The sequence below is a fragment of the Saimiri boliviensis genome, chromosome 1 (assembly GCF_048565385.1).
Source record: "Saimiri boliviensis isolate mSaiBol1 chromosome 1, mSaiBol1.pri, whole genome shotgun sequence".
NCBI classification, from domain to species: Eukaryota; Metazoa; Chordata; class Mammalia; order Primates; family Cebidae; genus Saimiri; species Saimiri boliviensis.
Window position 1 is genome coordinate 127,720,057 of NC_133449.1, and position 13,622 is coordinate 127,733,678.

The 13,622-nt window shown below is 44.4% G+C and overlaps 1 protein-coding gene across 2 annotated transcripts in view; it reads left to right on the forward strand.

Annotated features, from left to right (window-relative positions):
• VWA3B (von Willebrand factor A domain containing 3B) overlaps positions 1-13,622 on the forward strand; it is a 236,056-nt gene that overhangs the window by 46,637 nt on the left and 175,797 nt on the right. For both annotated transcript variants that reach the window (XM_074403828.1, XM_074403831.1), the window contains exons 6-7: positions 3,450-3,619; positions 7,493-7,608. In XM_074403828.1, coding sequence (XP_074259929.1) covers positions 3,450-3,619; positions 7,493-7,608 — 286 coding nt within the window. The remainder of the gene's footprint in view (positions 1-3,449; positions 3,620-7,492; positions 7,609-13,622) is intronic.

Here is a 13,622-nt window from a genome sequence, read left to right on the forward strand (position 1 = left end):
TTGATATGATGTGGTACTGATAAGAGTGTATATTTTGTATATTTAAAGTGGAGAGTTCTATAAATGTTAATTACATTTACTTGTTCCAGATCTGAGTTCAAGTCCTGGATATCGTTGTTAATTTTCTGTCTCACTGATTTGTCTAATATTAATGTTGAAGTCTCGGATTATTATTATGTGAGAGTCTAAGTCTCTTTGTAAGTCTTGTATGTCTGCGTATTCCTGTATTGGCTGCGTATATATTTAGGATCTTTAGCTCTTCTTGTTGTTGCATTGATCCTTTTATCATTATATAATGTCCTTCTTTGCTTCTTTTGATCTTTGTTGCTTAATTGTAACTTCTGCTTTTTATTTATTTATTTTAGCTCTCTGTTTGGTTGGTAAATCCTTCTCCATCCCTTGTTTGGAGTCTTTGTGTATCCTTGAATGTGAGATGGGTCTGGATGCAGCATACTGATGGGTTTTAGTTTTTTATTCAAATTGCCTGTCTGTCTTTGGATTGGGGGATTTAGTCAATTTAAATTTAGAATTAATAATGATATATGTGAGTTTAATACTGTCATTTAATATTAGCTGGCTATTTTGCCCATTAGTTGATGTAAATTCTTCATTATATTGATGCTCTTTTTGGTATTTTTTTAGAAAGGCTGATACTGTTTGTTCCTTTCTATGTGTAGTGGTTCTTTCAGAAGCTCTTGTAAAGCAGGCCTGGTGATGAAATCTCTGAGTGCTTGCTTGTTCACAAAAAACTTTATTTTTCCTTCACTTGTGAAGCTTAGTTTGGCTGGATGTGAAATTCTGGGTTGAAAGTTCTTTTCTTTAAGGATGTTGAATATTGGTCCCCACTCTTTTCTGGTTTGTAGGGTTTCTGCTGAGAGATCTGCTGTAAGTCTGATAGGCTTCCCTTTGTGGGTAACCTGACCTTTCTCTCTGGCTGCCCTTAATATTTTCTCCTTCATTTCAACCCTGGTGAATCTGATGATTATGTGCCTTGGAGTTGCTCTTCTTGAGGAATATCTCTGTGGTGTTCTCTGTATTACCTGGAGTTGAATATTATCCTGCCTTATTAGGTTGGGAAAATTTTCCTGAATAATGTCCTGACGCGTATTTTCCAGCTTGGATTCATTCTCTTCGTCACATTCAGGTACACCTATCAAGCGTAGATTAGGTCTTTTCACATAGTACCATATTTCTCAGAGACTTTGCTCGTTCCTTTTTATCCTTTTTTTCTCTAATCTTGTCTTCTTGTTTTATTTCATTGAGTTGGTCTTCGACCTCTGATATCCTTTCTTCTGCTTGATCAATTCGGCTGTTAAAACTTGTGCATACTTCACGAAGTTCTTGTATTGTGTTTTTCAGCTCCATCAATTCACTTGTATTCCTCTCTAAATTGTGTATTCTTGTTAACATTTCATCAAATCTTTTTTCAAAGTTCTTAGTTACTTTAGATTGGGTTAAAACAAGTTCTTTTAATTCACAGAAGTTTCTCATTATCCACATTTTGAAGCCTGCTTCTGTAATTGGAACACACTAGTTCTCCATCAAGCCTTGTTTCGTTGCTGATGAGGAACTGTGATCCCCTGCTGAGGGAGAGGCGTTCTGATCTTGGGTATTCTCAGTCTTTTTTGGCTGTTTTCTCCCCTTTGTTATAAATTTATCCATCTGTGGTCTTTGTATTTACCGTCTTTGTAATTGAGTTTCTGAGTGGACGTCCAACTTACTGATTCTCAGCGCCGGAACCTGAGCAACCCACTGCGCCGACTAAATCAGCGGCGTTAAGATTGATGGTGCTTTTCTGACTCTGCACCAAGAACCGATGCTCCGAGGCGTCAGCAAAACCACCTCGCAGGTCACAAGAGTCGCGCTGGCGATCCATGGGGCTCCTCTGCTGGGAATCTTCTGCTGCATGAGCAACAAGAATTCATGTGAAGGTGTGGCGCCCTCTTGTTCTTTGCGCTTTCACTGGGAGCTACAATCCCGAGCTGCTAGTGATCAGCCATCTTGGATCTCTCCATGTTTTTCAAGTAGCCTATCAGCTCCCACTCTGTCCTTCTCCTAAGGCCCAGTCTGGGCCCCACCCTCTGCCTCCCACCCTCACCCCTTCCACCTCCTTGGCACAGAGTCCATCTGTTGCAGGCAGAGCACTCCAACCAAGTAGAAATCAACCATGAGGCCACTCCCACCCTTGGCCAGGTGAGTTTAAGGCCTGGAATAGACGCAGAAGTGAAGCCATTTGTTGACTATGTTCAGCTCACTGGTATTTGGGATTAGAGCAAGGAGAGGGCTGTGAATCCTAAAGGGATGGTGACCTCTGTTTATCCTCTACCACAATACATTTGCTGGGGTTTCTTCCCCAGTTATGTGTGGACACACTCCATCAGGACATTTTAGGGCAGGTTGAGAGGATATGGATTCCTGGCTCTCCTTGGGTTTTTCACTTTCTGAGATGTATGGAAATCCACACATAGGTGTAAGTCATCCTGTTTCAATTCCATCATGAATAATAAACTGCATTATCTCCCTTTTTACACGGGAAGACACTGAAGTTAGGTCACTGGCCTGAGGTGACAGAGCTCCTGGGTGGCAGGGGCAGGGAGTACTGCGAAAGCACCGTCCTGGGAGGATTGAGGGTGACAGGGCTGCAGCAGGGCAGGAGGGGCGGCTGTCTCAGGGCCCGGGAGTGGGTTCTCTAGCTCTCAGTTCAGCTGGTGGCACTTCTCTGGGGTTGTCTCCTAGCTGGGGGAGGTATGTACCTCCCAGAATCACTGGTTTAAGCTCTGTGTGTGTGTGTGTGTGTGTGTGTGTGTGTCTGTCTGTCTGTCTGTCTGTCTGTCCTGAAACAGAGGTTGCTTATTCTCCTGGTCTTTTCATGGCCTGGTTTGGTGGTGAGAGGCAGGGCACTGCAGACAGACCTGGCTTCTGACCAGCTGTGCACAGTCAGGACAGTCTCACCCCAGCCCCAGGCATGCGAGTCTCTGCTGAGGTGAGCCCAGAGTTGGAGCCAGCTGGCAATGTGCCCTCCTTTCCATTTTCTGCCTCAGAGGACACATGAGTTTGCATTGTGGGATTCTGGCACCACCACGGAAATGGCAGATAAGCTTCCTGCCTGCAGTGGCTGTGCCAGTGCTTCCTTCATTGCTTGACTTGAAAATAACCACTCTGAACCTGCGTGATGTATTTGTGGGCTAGAGAAAGTTCTCCAGATCTCCATATTCTTCTCATGCCTTACCCAAGACAACAGCTCTGCTGAGAGACCTCTTGGCACCAAGCCTCGAATATCTCACTTCCTGACTGGCCCTGATGTCCTCACAAAACCCTGGGCAAGGCTGCTATTCTTTCTGCCCATTTTTTTTTAAAGAGGTCATTTTGTAGAAAGTGTATTACTGATGAGTCTAGTACCAAGCTAGGGCGTGTCAAGGAGATAAACCGTTGGCACCACTGTTTTGCAGATTGAATCCATTTACTACTGTGTAGTGGGGGATGTTCCTGAAGAATCCAAGGAGCTTCTCCTCCAGAGTGCCTTGGAGATCCCGTACCCGGTCCACACAGTATCCTTCAATGCCAGAGGGGAAGGCACCATAGCTTTCCTGAAGGACCTGAGTGCCAAGACCCACGGCAGGTAGGCAGAAAATGTGCTCTTGAGTGACAGTGAGTGGGTTGCCTGCTCACACAGGATCAACAGTGGGTCTTGCATTCTTCGTGGCTTTAAACAATCTGTTGCTATGTTCTCCTCTTTCCAGTATAGTCTTTAGTCTCTCTGCATCTTTTCGTCTCCATCCTGTATTAATCATGCCTATTTTCTGCAATTCTGATGCTTTGACCTCTTGGGGCCTTGCTGGCCTAGGAGACCCTGTCCCTCCCAAGGCTAGCCAATTCCTAGAGATAGCAAATTACTCACTGGGGTGCACTTTCATATGCAAACCAACCGACAAGCGCTGTGCCCCTCTCTTCTTCTGGGAGCTGCGCTAGTCAGCTTGGGCTGTCAACAAATTGCCACAGACTGGGTGGCTTAAACAAGTACTGTATTTGTTTCTTACAGTTCTAGAGGCTGGGAGGTACTAGGTGAAGGCGAATTCAGTTTCTGGTGAGGGCTCTCTCCTTGCCTTGTAGGCAGCTGCCTTCTCACTCGGTCCTCACATAATGGAGAGAGAGAGAGTGTGTGAGCACTCACTGGTGTCTCTTCTTCTTTCTATAAGGTCACTCATCCTATGGAATCAGGGCAGCCCTATGACCTCATTTAACCTTTATTACCTCCTGTTCTATCTCCAAAAACAGTCACATTGGAAATTAGGGCTTCAACATACAAATTTCTTGGCTTGGGGTTGGGGGAGCATAGTTCAGTTCGGAGTGGAACTGAGTAACAAACTATCTTTTCAATGGCAATAGGCTTATCTGTTGGCCTCACAATACATGAATAATAGGAAAACGGGCATTTTAAAACATATGTCCCTGCACCCTGGGTCTGTATGTGTGTGTGGATAAATTTAGGTCCCTCATAGAGAAAGACCAGCTACTTCTGTGGTTACAAGGAGAATTATAAAATCCTTCCTAAGTTCTCCTTGAAATGGGTACAAGATCTTCCCAGAGCACTTGTTCTTTAAAATTTTTTAAATTGATACATATTTGTACATATTTATAGGGAAAATGTGATATTCTGTTGCATGCATAGAATATAGAATGATCAAGTTGGGATTTAGGGTGCCCATCACCTTCTTTATCATTTCTATGTGTTGAGAACATCTTAAGTCCCCCCTTCTGGCTATTTTGAAATATAAAATATACTGTTGTTAACGATAGCCACCCACTTTACCATCGGAACCTTAGAACCTACTCCTTCTATCTCACTGTATGTCTGTACCCATTAACCAACCTGTTTTTATCCCCCGATCCTCACACCTCTCCCAGCCACTGGTATCTGTCATTCTACTCTCATCTTCATGAGATCAACTTTTCCACCTCTTGCCCATGAGTGAGAACTCATGATATTTTTCTTTTTATACCTGGCTTATTTCCTGTAATATAATGATATCCATTTCCATCCATGTTGCTGCAAATGACAGGACTTCCTTCTTTTTGTGGCTGAATAGTATTTATTATGTATCTATCACCTTTCTTTAGCCGTTGGATGGACTCTTAGGTTGATTCCACATCTTGACGGTTGTGAATAATGCTATAATAAACACAGGGTGCAGATATCCCTTTGATATGCTCACTTCCTTTTCTTTGGGTAAATACCTGGTAGTGGGATTGTTGGATTGTATGGTAGTTCTATTTTTAATTTTTTGAGAAACCTCCACATTCTTTCCTATAATGGCTGTACTAATTTACATTCCCACCAATAATCTATAAGACTTCCCTTTTTCTGCCCCCTCACCAGCATCTGTTATTTTTTCTCTTTGATAATAGCCCTCCTAACAGGGTGAGATGGTATCTTGTTCCTAAGTGTAGGTGCTCATCACAGTCACTGGGGAGATTGTTAATGACACAGAGGCCAGGCTTTACCTTGCCAGCTCATTCCATGTCAGAGAGAGAGCCCAATATGCATGCTTCCCATCACTTTGCCTAATAACTGCCCAGAGAGCTTGATTGAAATGCAAATTTTTTAGCCACAGCCCCAGAAATTCTAATGTTCAGGGTCTGAGGAGGGCTAGGAATTGCCATTGTTAACAAGACTTTGGGACTCTAAGGACCATTGCCCTGGCTGCTCTTACAGCACTTTGAAATCTTCTAACATCAGGTATGTGGCTTCCATTTTGGGTTCCTGGGCCCTTAAGTACAGAAGGGGGCTCCCTCCCCTAACCTCACTAGTAGAAAGAGAAGAGGCAACTGGCCAGTCACCTGTCTTGCTGTTCTCTGATTAGCTGATCTGGGCATGCTAGAGCCCAGGGAAGAATTTTCTGTGAGAGATGCTGTGGCTCAGCTATTGACTGACAGGCCAGGCACTGTGTGGAGATGGGTTTTGCAGATAAGGATGAGGTATTGATGTACCATCCTGTTCACATTCTGGGCCTTTGCAGGCAAGCCTAACCCATCACAGATAGTGCTCCTTCCTGCTCCACTCCCTGCCCGGACGCTCCGTGGCTTCAGGTTGGCCTTGGTACACTTTCGGCTGTGGGGCCCCAGCTTGAGGGCAGTTATTCTCCAGCTGGAAGTGGCATGTCCTGAGTGGCTCACGTTGCAGGAGGCTGCCTGGGCAGGTGACCCTCCAGTGGACTCTGGCTTCCCCTGTGCCAGAGGCTGTGTCTGGGTAGAACCACCAGTCCAAGCACAGTGCTGTGCTCCAAGGCTCAAACAGTCTGTCATAACAGTGAGTTGCTTCCATACAAGTGAGACTGTATCAACCAGAGGAAACTTCTGCCCTGTTCAGGGCTTGGGGCCTGCTGGGGCAAACCTCACCTGTCTTGCCCTGTAGGGCAAGGGAGCTGGACATCTCTGCTCTGGATGAAGCTCCTGCAGGAGTTGAGTATGACCGGGCTAAGAGTCCAGTGGCTTTAGGAAGGGCCACCAGAATGAGGCTGACTTTTTAATTGCCGTCGAGTCATTTTTCCAGTCTCATCTGAAACTGTTGAGGAAGAGACAGAGGCTTTCCGTAGCTGAGGTGAGGCCTCTAGACTTTTCCCACTATTCCCATCCTGAGCGGTGCTTTGGGACTTTCTCTGAGTTCAGTGTGTGGCGCTAGGAAGAGGTGGAACTCCTACAGGGCCGGAGGAGCATTACTTGTGACTTCCTCTGCCCGCCTGAAAGAAACGTCCTGCTCTTTATTGACTTTTTGAATTCCAGTTAAGTAGCTTCAAGGGTGTGACTTAGCCGATCACCTGTGCACTACATCAGTGCTTGCAAACTTTCATGTGCCTGTCAGCCCCCTAGGAACCGTGTTAAATGGATATTTGGACTTCACAGGGCTGGGCGGGGGCCCGGGAGTGTGTATTCCTAACCTGCTGCTCCTTGGACCATGCTTTTAAAAGACAAGCCCTAAAAACTTGCCCACACAGAAATGCTTCTCATTCGTGCTTAAGCTTGGCTCCTGGGGAAGTTAAAGTTGATTGATGCCCATCAGCAGCAGGCAAATTAGGCAATGCTGTCTGCGTCATGAGCTGTCCTCACTGAACCCACAGATGGGTACTACTGGGGCCCCTCATTAGACCCCTGGCTTGTTAAAGCTGTGTTGACATGACGGATAACTGGGAGCAAGAGAAAGAATATAAGCATAGAGTGTCATTTTCCCAGGACCAAGAGACAGAGCTAATTTACCCTCTAATGAAAGAGTAAGTTGTCAATTAAAAATCCCACATCACTCATAATTCTCTGTGCTATTCTGCCTCCCTGTTTCTCGCTTGTGGAATTGACAACGTGCAGGGAGAAGAAGTGACCACGGCTAAGAAGATGAAGATGTCCAGTGCCACAGAAGAGCATGTTCAGTCCCAGGAGAAGGAACAGGCATGCACGGACACCTGCGTACTAACTTCCTGATGAGCATCTCTTCATGTTTCAGATTCCACGCATTTGCCGAGAGAACAGAGTGTGTAGAATTTCCTGCATTCTCCACAAAGGATGGTGATGATGTGATGACTTGGAATTCAAGGAAACTGAAAGGAAAACTCCCTCCAGGTACCTGGAATTCAAAACAAGTGGCGTAGCTTATGTCCCGAGTAGCCTCAGAGGATGTGGATCATTAGGAAGTAAAGTACAAGGGAGAGACTCACCATGTTTTTTGTATATTATTATTAATGTGGTGGAAGAGCAGAGTTAATGAATATTAGCAGTGAATTTGTCAGCCTCGCAACCAGGCATAAGTTTAAAACCCAGGAAAATGGCCTAAGTGATGTCTGTTTACTAACTTGAGAACCTTCTGGGGATGTGGTCCTGGGCATGTCAGTGCTGGAGTTAGTTCTTGGCTAGGCAGAGCCATTCTGCTGTGTGGATTAGTTGGGAGGCTGCCGAGAGGGTGCCTGCAGTTCTTGGGGGTGGGGCTTTCTGCTGTCCTCCTTGTGATGAAAGCAGAGCCTGTGGATGCAGTTTGAGGGACTGGCCTGCCTCTTGTGAGGACTGAGGCCGCACAGGAACCTTTACGGAGGCGAAATGAACCTCCCCTTTCATTCAAAGAATGTGATCAGACAACTTAATAAGCACAGAGAATGAGGCCACCAAATCAGCGGGAAATAGGCTGTGATTCAGAAAACCAGTGGAGGTTGCTCAGAAAGCCAGGAGATGTAAGTTTCTTCTAAGCTGATGAAATTGCAAAGTGCTGAAGACTGAATAAACCCACTAAAAAAAGAAGGGAAGAAAGTTCCTGTTCCATTGTCGGATGAAGTGACCTGGTGGGTCGTTAGAAGTCTAAGAAAGCCCACCCCCACTCTCCCTCTTTTTAAATTATCAAACAGATTTCCAGCTTCATTATAAGGCAGAGGCTACTCTTTGGGGATAAGAGAGAAGCTGTAGCAACAGCTGCTTGAAAGATTTACGTAATGGTGTTGCACAGGCTCCCAGGAGAAGGTTAGGTTTTCAGATGGAGATGAAAGTGAGGATGAGTCATAAGCCTGTTCCTGACACACACTTTGTAGATTCAAATTCTTGGTGCCCAAGCAGAGGAGGGGAGAAGTTCCCATAGAGTTCACTGGAGGCACTACTTCAGGTAATCGACACCTTTGTTCCAATTATGAAGGGGACATCTCCACAGAATTTGAGAAAATGCCAACTTATAGGCAAGATCGATGCTAATCTAAGAAGAAATTAATTCAGGATGTATGTCATGCCTATTGAAAGTAATTTACAAGATTACGCCTAGTGGGCAATGATTTAATCAGGGCAAAGAATGTGAGATGTTACTAGCAACCAAAGGTGAGCCAATTACTGGAAATGAAGTTTAGTCTTGGTCTTTGGATTCCTTAGCAAATTAGTTATAAAGGGAAATACAAACTGCATAGCTTACATTTTCAGCAACTACCATCTTACCAACCCTTTGAACATGCAAATTACATACAAAAACATTTTTCTTAGAATAAAATGCTCAGCATGGATTGCAGTTCTCAATCCATTTCAGTGATCACATCTGAATTTGGGGGGAAGAGTCCCAAATCCTAAGTACGTGATCTTGTCTCCTCTGTCCATCACAATGTCCCAGAAATGCCAACATTTCAACCTCTCCCATTCAGAAACTGCCCAGAAACCTTGGCCGACTGTTTCGATTAGGAAAATGTGTGATATCCCACCTCACCTGGGCCTCCGAGGTAGGTTTCTTCCCTTTACCTGATCACATCTCTCTCCATTGCCACATCAGCTGTTTCTAGCATTTTCCAGCATCACTTTCCTCATGCCACCCTCTTGTTTGGTGGGGGAGTGACTTCTTAGATTATTTCCCCCTCTACTGTATAGAAAATAGGGACTCTCAAGCAAGGGACTGGAGAAGCATAGCTCAGAGGACTGTCCTGGCAATCTGAAGGAATTTCCTGATATTATTGACCTTTTGGATTCCAGGTAATTGGCTTTCAGGGTATGACTTACCATGACCCCTTGCTTTGTGCCAATACAAAAAACTCTGCAGTTAAGATAAAGAATATAGATTTTTTAAATATAGAAAATTTTATGTAACATAAATTTACTGTCTTAACCACTCTTAAGCCAACAGTTTCCCCATTCGACTTTCTTTCTGTCACCTTTCTGAATAGACCACTCTAGGTATCTAATAAATAAGTGCAATTATACAGTATTTGTCCTTCTGCCACTGGCTTATTTCACTTAGCATAATGTCCTCAAGCTTCATCTATGTTGTAATATGTGTCAGAATTTCCTTCCTTTTTAAGGCTGAATAATATTCCATTGTATGGATATACCACATCTTGTTTACCCATTCATCTACCAATGGACTCTTGGGTTACTTCTACCTTTTGGCTGTTGTGAATAATGTTATGAATATGGGTGTACAAAATATCTCTTTGAGATTCTGCTTTTCATTCTTTTGGATATATACTCAGAATGGAATTTCTGAATCATATATGGGGATTCTATTGTTAATTTTTTTTCCAGAAAACGTCATACTGTTTTCCACAGTGGCTGTACCATTTTACATTCTACCAGCAGTGCATACATTTTCCACATCCTGGACAGCACGTGTTATTTTCTATATTTTTGATAGTAGCCATCATAATGGGTCTGAGGCAATATCTCATTGTAGTTTTAATTTGCATTTCCCTAATGATTCATTATTTTTATCATCTTTTCATGTGCTTATTGAAATTTTGACTGAATATTTTAAAAAGTAAAAATTAATGCCGTAAAAATCCATGATGATGAAAATATCACAATTTCAAATAAAAACAGTCTCCAACAAGACTCTGTGAGGCCATATTGGAGCCTGAGGCAAGAGAAGAAATGTGTGCCTCTATATATATGTTTTTATTATTTGTAATCATAATTTGTTTCTAGGTTATTAAGTTAAAAAATATTGAACAATCAAAATGTATATTAATACATTATTTTAAATTTAAGTATTTTGGGAGTATATTTATATCTCTTGCTAAAGCTTTTATTCATCACACATACTTTCAAAGTTGCTTTCTCACATATTGTAATTTACAACTCTGAATTGAAAATGAGATAAGAAATAGACTTAGAACATACTTTTTAATTGATGGATTTGTTTCCATCAAGATTAGGAATGTAAAATAATAAATTCTGTTTTGGTATACATAAAAAATGTAAATTTTAATATTCCTACTTTTTAATTTTCTAGTATTTTTTCAACTACTTTAATGTTCTGGGAAAAAATTACCCAATTGCAAATCCATGATATCATGTGTGCAGGGAAGTGCACTGTTCCCGTTTACCTCCAGCTGCAACATGGCTCCAGGTTGCCCTGCTCAGCAGGCCCCTCCCACCTTCTAACCCCATCCGCAACCCTCTTCCACATGCTGCACCTCATTTTCAAGCTCTGTCTGAATGTCTGCCATCTCTTGGGCCGTGTGCACTTGCTCTCATGTAACCTCTGGAAGATGCTCCTTTGCTGCCCTCCTCCCTTCCGTGTAAACATTACCTTGCTAGGAAGCCCTCCGTGGCCATTCTCTCCTGTTGGCACTTTTAGGCTGCTTCTTCAGGCATCTGCTACAGCATACAAGCCATAGACAGGACAGTACTTTTAATGGTAATCTGGGAAGGTCCAGAAACCAGAGCAGGCAAGAATCTCTGTTCACAAACTCCTGTATGCTAGACAGATCTATTAAAAATTCCATAACTGTATTTTTTCATGAGGCCGCCCCCCCTCTTTTTTTTGTTTTTCCCTGCTGTGTATGCCCCCTGAGCCCAGGAAGCAGAGAGTGATGACTAAGGTAATGTGTGGGGGACAGGTGGCGGAGGGGACAGATCTCATAATATCTCATGACATGGTCTCTACCATCTGCAGCTCCTGAAGCAAATCTTGATATTTCTAGAAAGGAACAACTTTTCACCTGCGTGAGGGTGGGGCTAGATTGCCTACCTGCACTGGACTCCCAGGCCCTTGGAGCAGCTACTTAGCTGAGTGGTCAGAATCCCAGGTCCCCAGAAGCTTGGTGCCTGAACCTGAGTACTTGGTGGTCCTCTCACCTTTTATTCCAGGGATGACTCCTGGCCTTAGAGATTCTGCTTTGTCCCAGCACTGATCCATCCCTTCCAGGAATGTTCCACCAGCCTCAGATGGGCTCCCCTCCTTGGAGAGCAGGATCTTTGGCTTGGATTTACAGAGTGCAAGAGATTTAGTCTGGCAGATGCTGCTGACTGGAAGCTGCCACTCATCTTTTAAGCCTCTCCTCCTCGTAGCTGTCCTTCCCCTTGGCTTTCAGCCCAGAATTGGCTGGGTCTCTACCTCTGTTCCCACTCCTGGGGCATTGAGTGGGGGAGGTGGGTGCTCTGTTGAGGACCCAGCACCTTCCTTCCCATACTTCTTTGCATGAGGGCATCCCTGCCTCTTTTTCTCTTCATGAGGGGCTCAGCTGTCTGCTGGAGAGGGTGGGGCACCAGTGGAACACAGATTATTATGGGACCAGAGCAATGCTCCTCTGGGTGCTCCTGTGAGCCACCCAGCTCCCCACAATTTATCTTCCCTTCTCTGTTAATAAGTGTAGATTCTCTTCATGGCCTATGTCTGCCATGAAATAGTAATATTCATCTTACCCATAAGCAAAATAAGACAGAGGCATATAAAGCTTCCCTGAACTCTAGGCATTTGCCTTGGGAAAGGTCCCTTTCCAAGACTGGGCAACGTTTTCTCCATTCTTGTCCTGGGGCTTTGGTTTCCCCTGCCCACAGTCTTGTGGCCCCCTCTCTAATGGCCAGTTAAGAGGTGGGCCTGATGGGCAAGTAGCAGAGCCTCCTTCCCTTGGCACCTGGTTCTCGGGGAATCTGTTGGACATTCCTCTTACCTAGCTTCCAAAAGCCTTTTAAATATGGCATCCGCCATTGACTGTGGTGACACTTTTCATTTGCTCTGGTTGGCAGAGTTTCATCTGGTGCTGCTGAAGAAAATCTTTTTGCTTCAGAATCTGAAACAGGCCTGAAAATTCATCTTCTATGCTCCTCTATTTTTGGGTGTATGTGTCTGTTTTGCACTGCTATAAAGGAATAACTGAGGCTGGGTAATTTATAAAGAAACATTTATTTGGCTCAGGGTTCTGCAGGCTGTGCAAGCAAGACATCAACATCTGTACAGCTTCTGGTAAGGCCTCAGGAAGCTTCCAATTATGGTAGAAGGCAAATGGGGATCCTGAGCATTAGGTGGCGAGAAAGGGAGTGAGAAGGGGGAGGACTCAGACTTTTTTAAACTATCACATCTCATGGGAACTCATGAGATGGGAGGGCACCAAGTCATTCATGAGGGATCTGCCCCCATCACCCAAACACCTTCCACCAGACCCGATCTCCAACATTGGGAATCACGTCAACATGAGATTTGGAGTGGATAGACATCCAAACTCTATCACTGGGCATTCTTGGGAGTCAGAGAAACTCATCTTTTTTTTTTCCACCCCCACCCCGAGACAGAGTTTCACTCTTGCCGCCCAGGCGATGGTACGATCTCAGCTCACTGCAACCTTCACCTCCCAGGTTCAAGCGATTCTCCTGCCTCAGCCTCCCGAGTAGCTGGGATTACAGGCACATGCCACCACACCTGGATAATTTTGTATTTTTAGTCGAGATGGGGTTTCTTCATGTTGGTCATGCTGGCCTCAAACTCATGACCTCAGGTGATCCACCTACCTCAGTCTGGAAATTCATTTTTTAAGGAAACTCCAGTGGCCTTCTTGCTGGCCACTTTGTACCTGACTAGGGCTTAAAAGTATTCTGTGATATTCTTTGAACCTTAATCTTACCACGGTGTTCTCCAGGTCATCAGTGGCTTCCAGGAGGCTACACCCCTCTCTGCTTACCAGTCCCTTATGGTCTTAGCCGTCCCCTCCAGAACAATTGGCTCCAGTACTTTGGTTGTGTAGGTGACACCACCTGAGGTCCTGGCAGACCCAAGTGAGGCCCCCTAAGTGGCAGATTTGAATCTCTGGTCACCAAAACAAGGCTGATTACTTAATTTGATTTCTAGAATTCAGTTTAATTTTTTATTCCAGTCTCCTTCTGTCCTCTGGATGGGTGGCGAATTA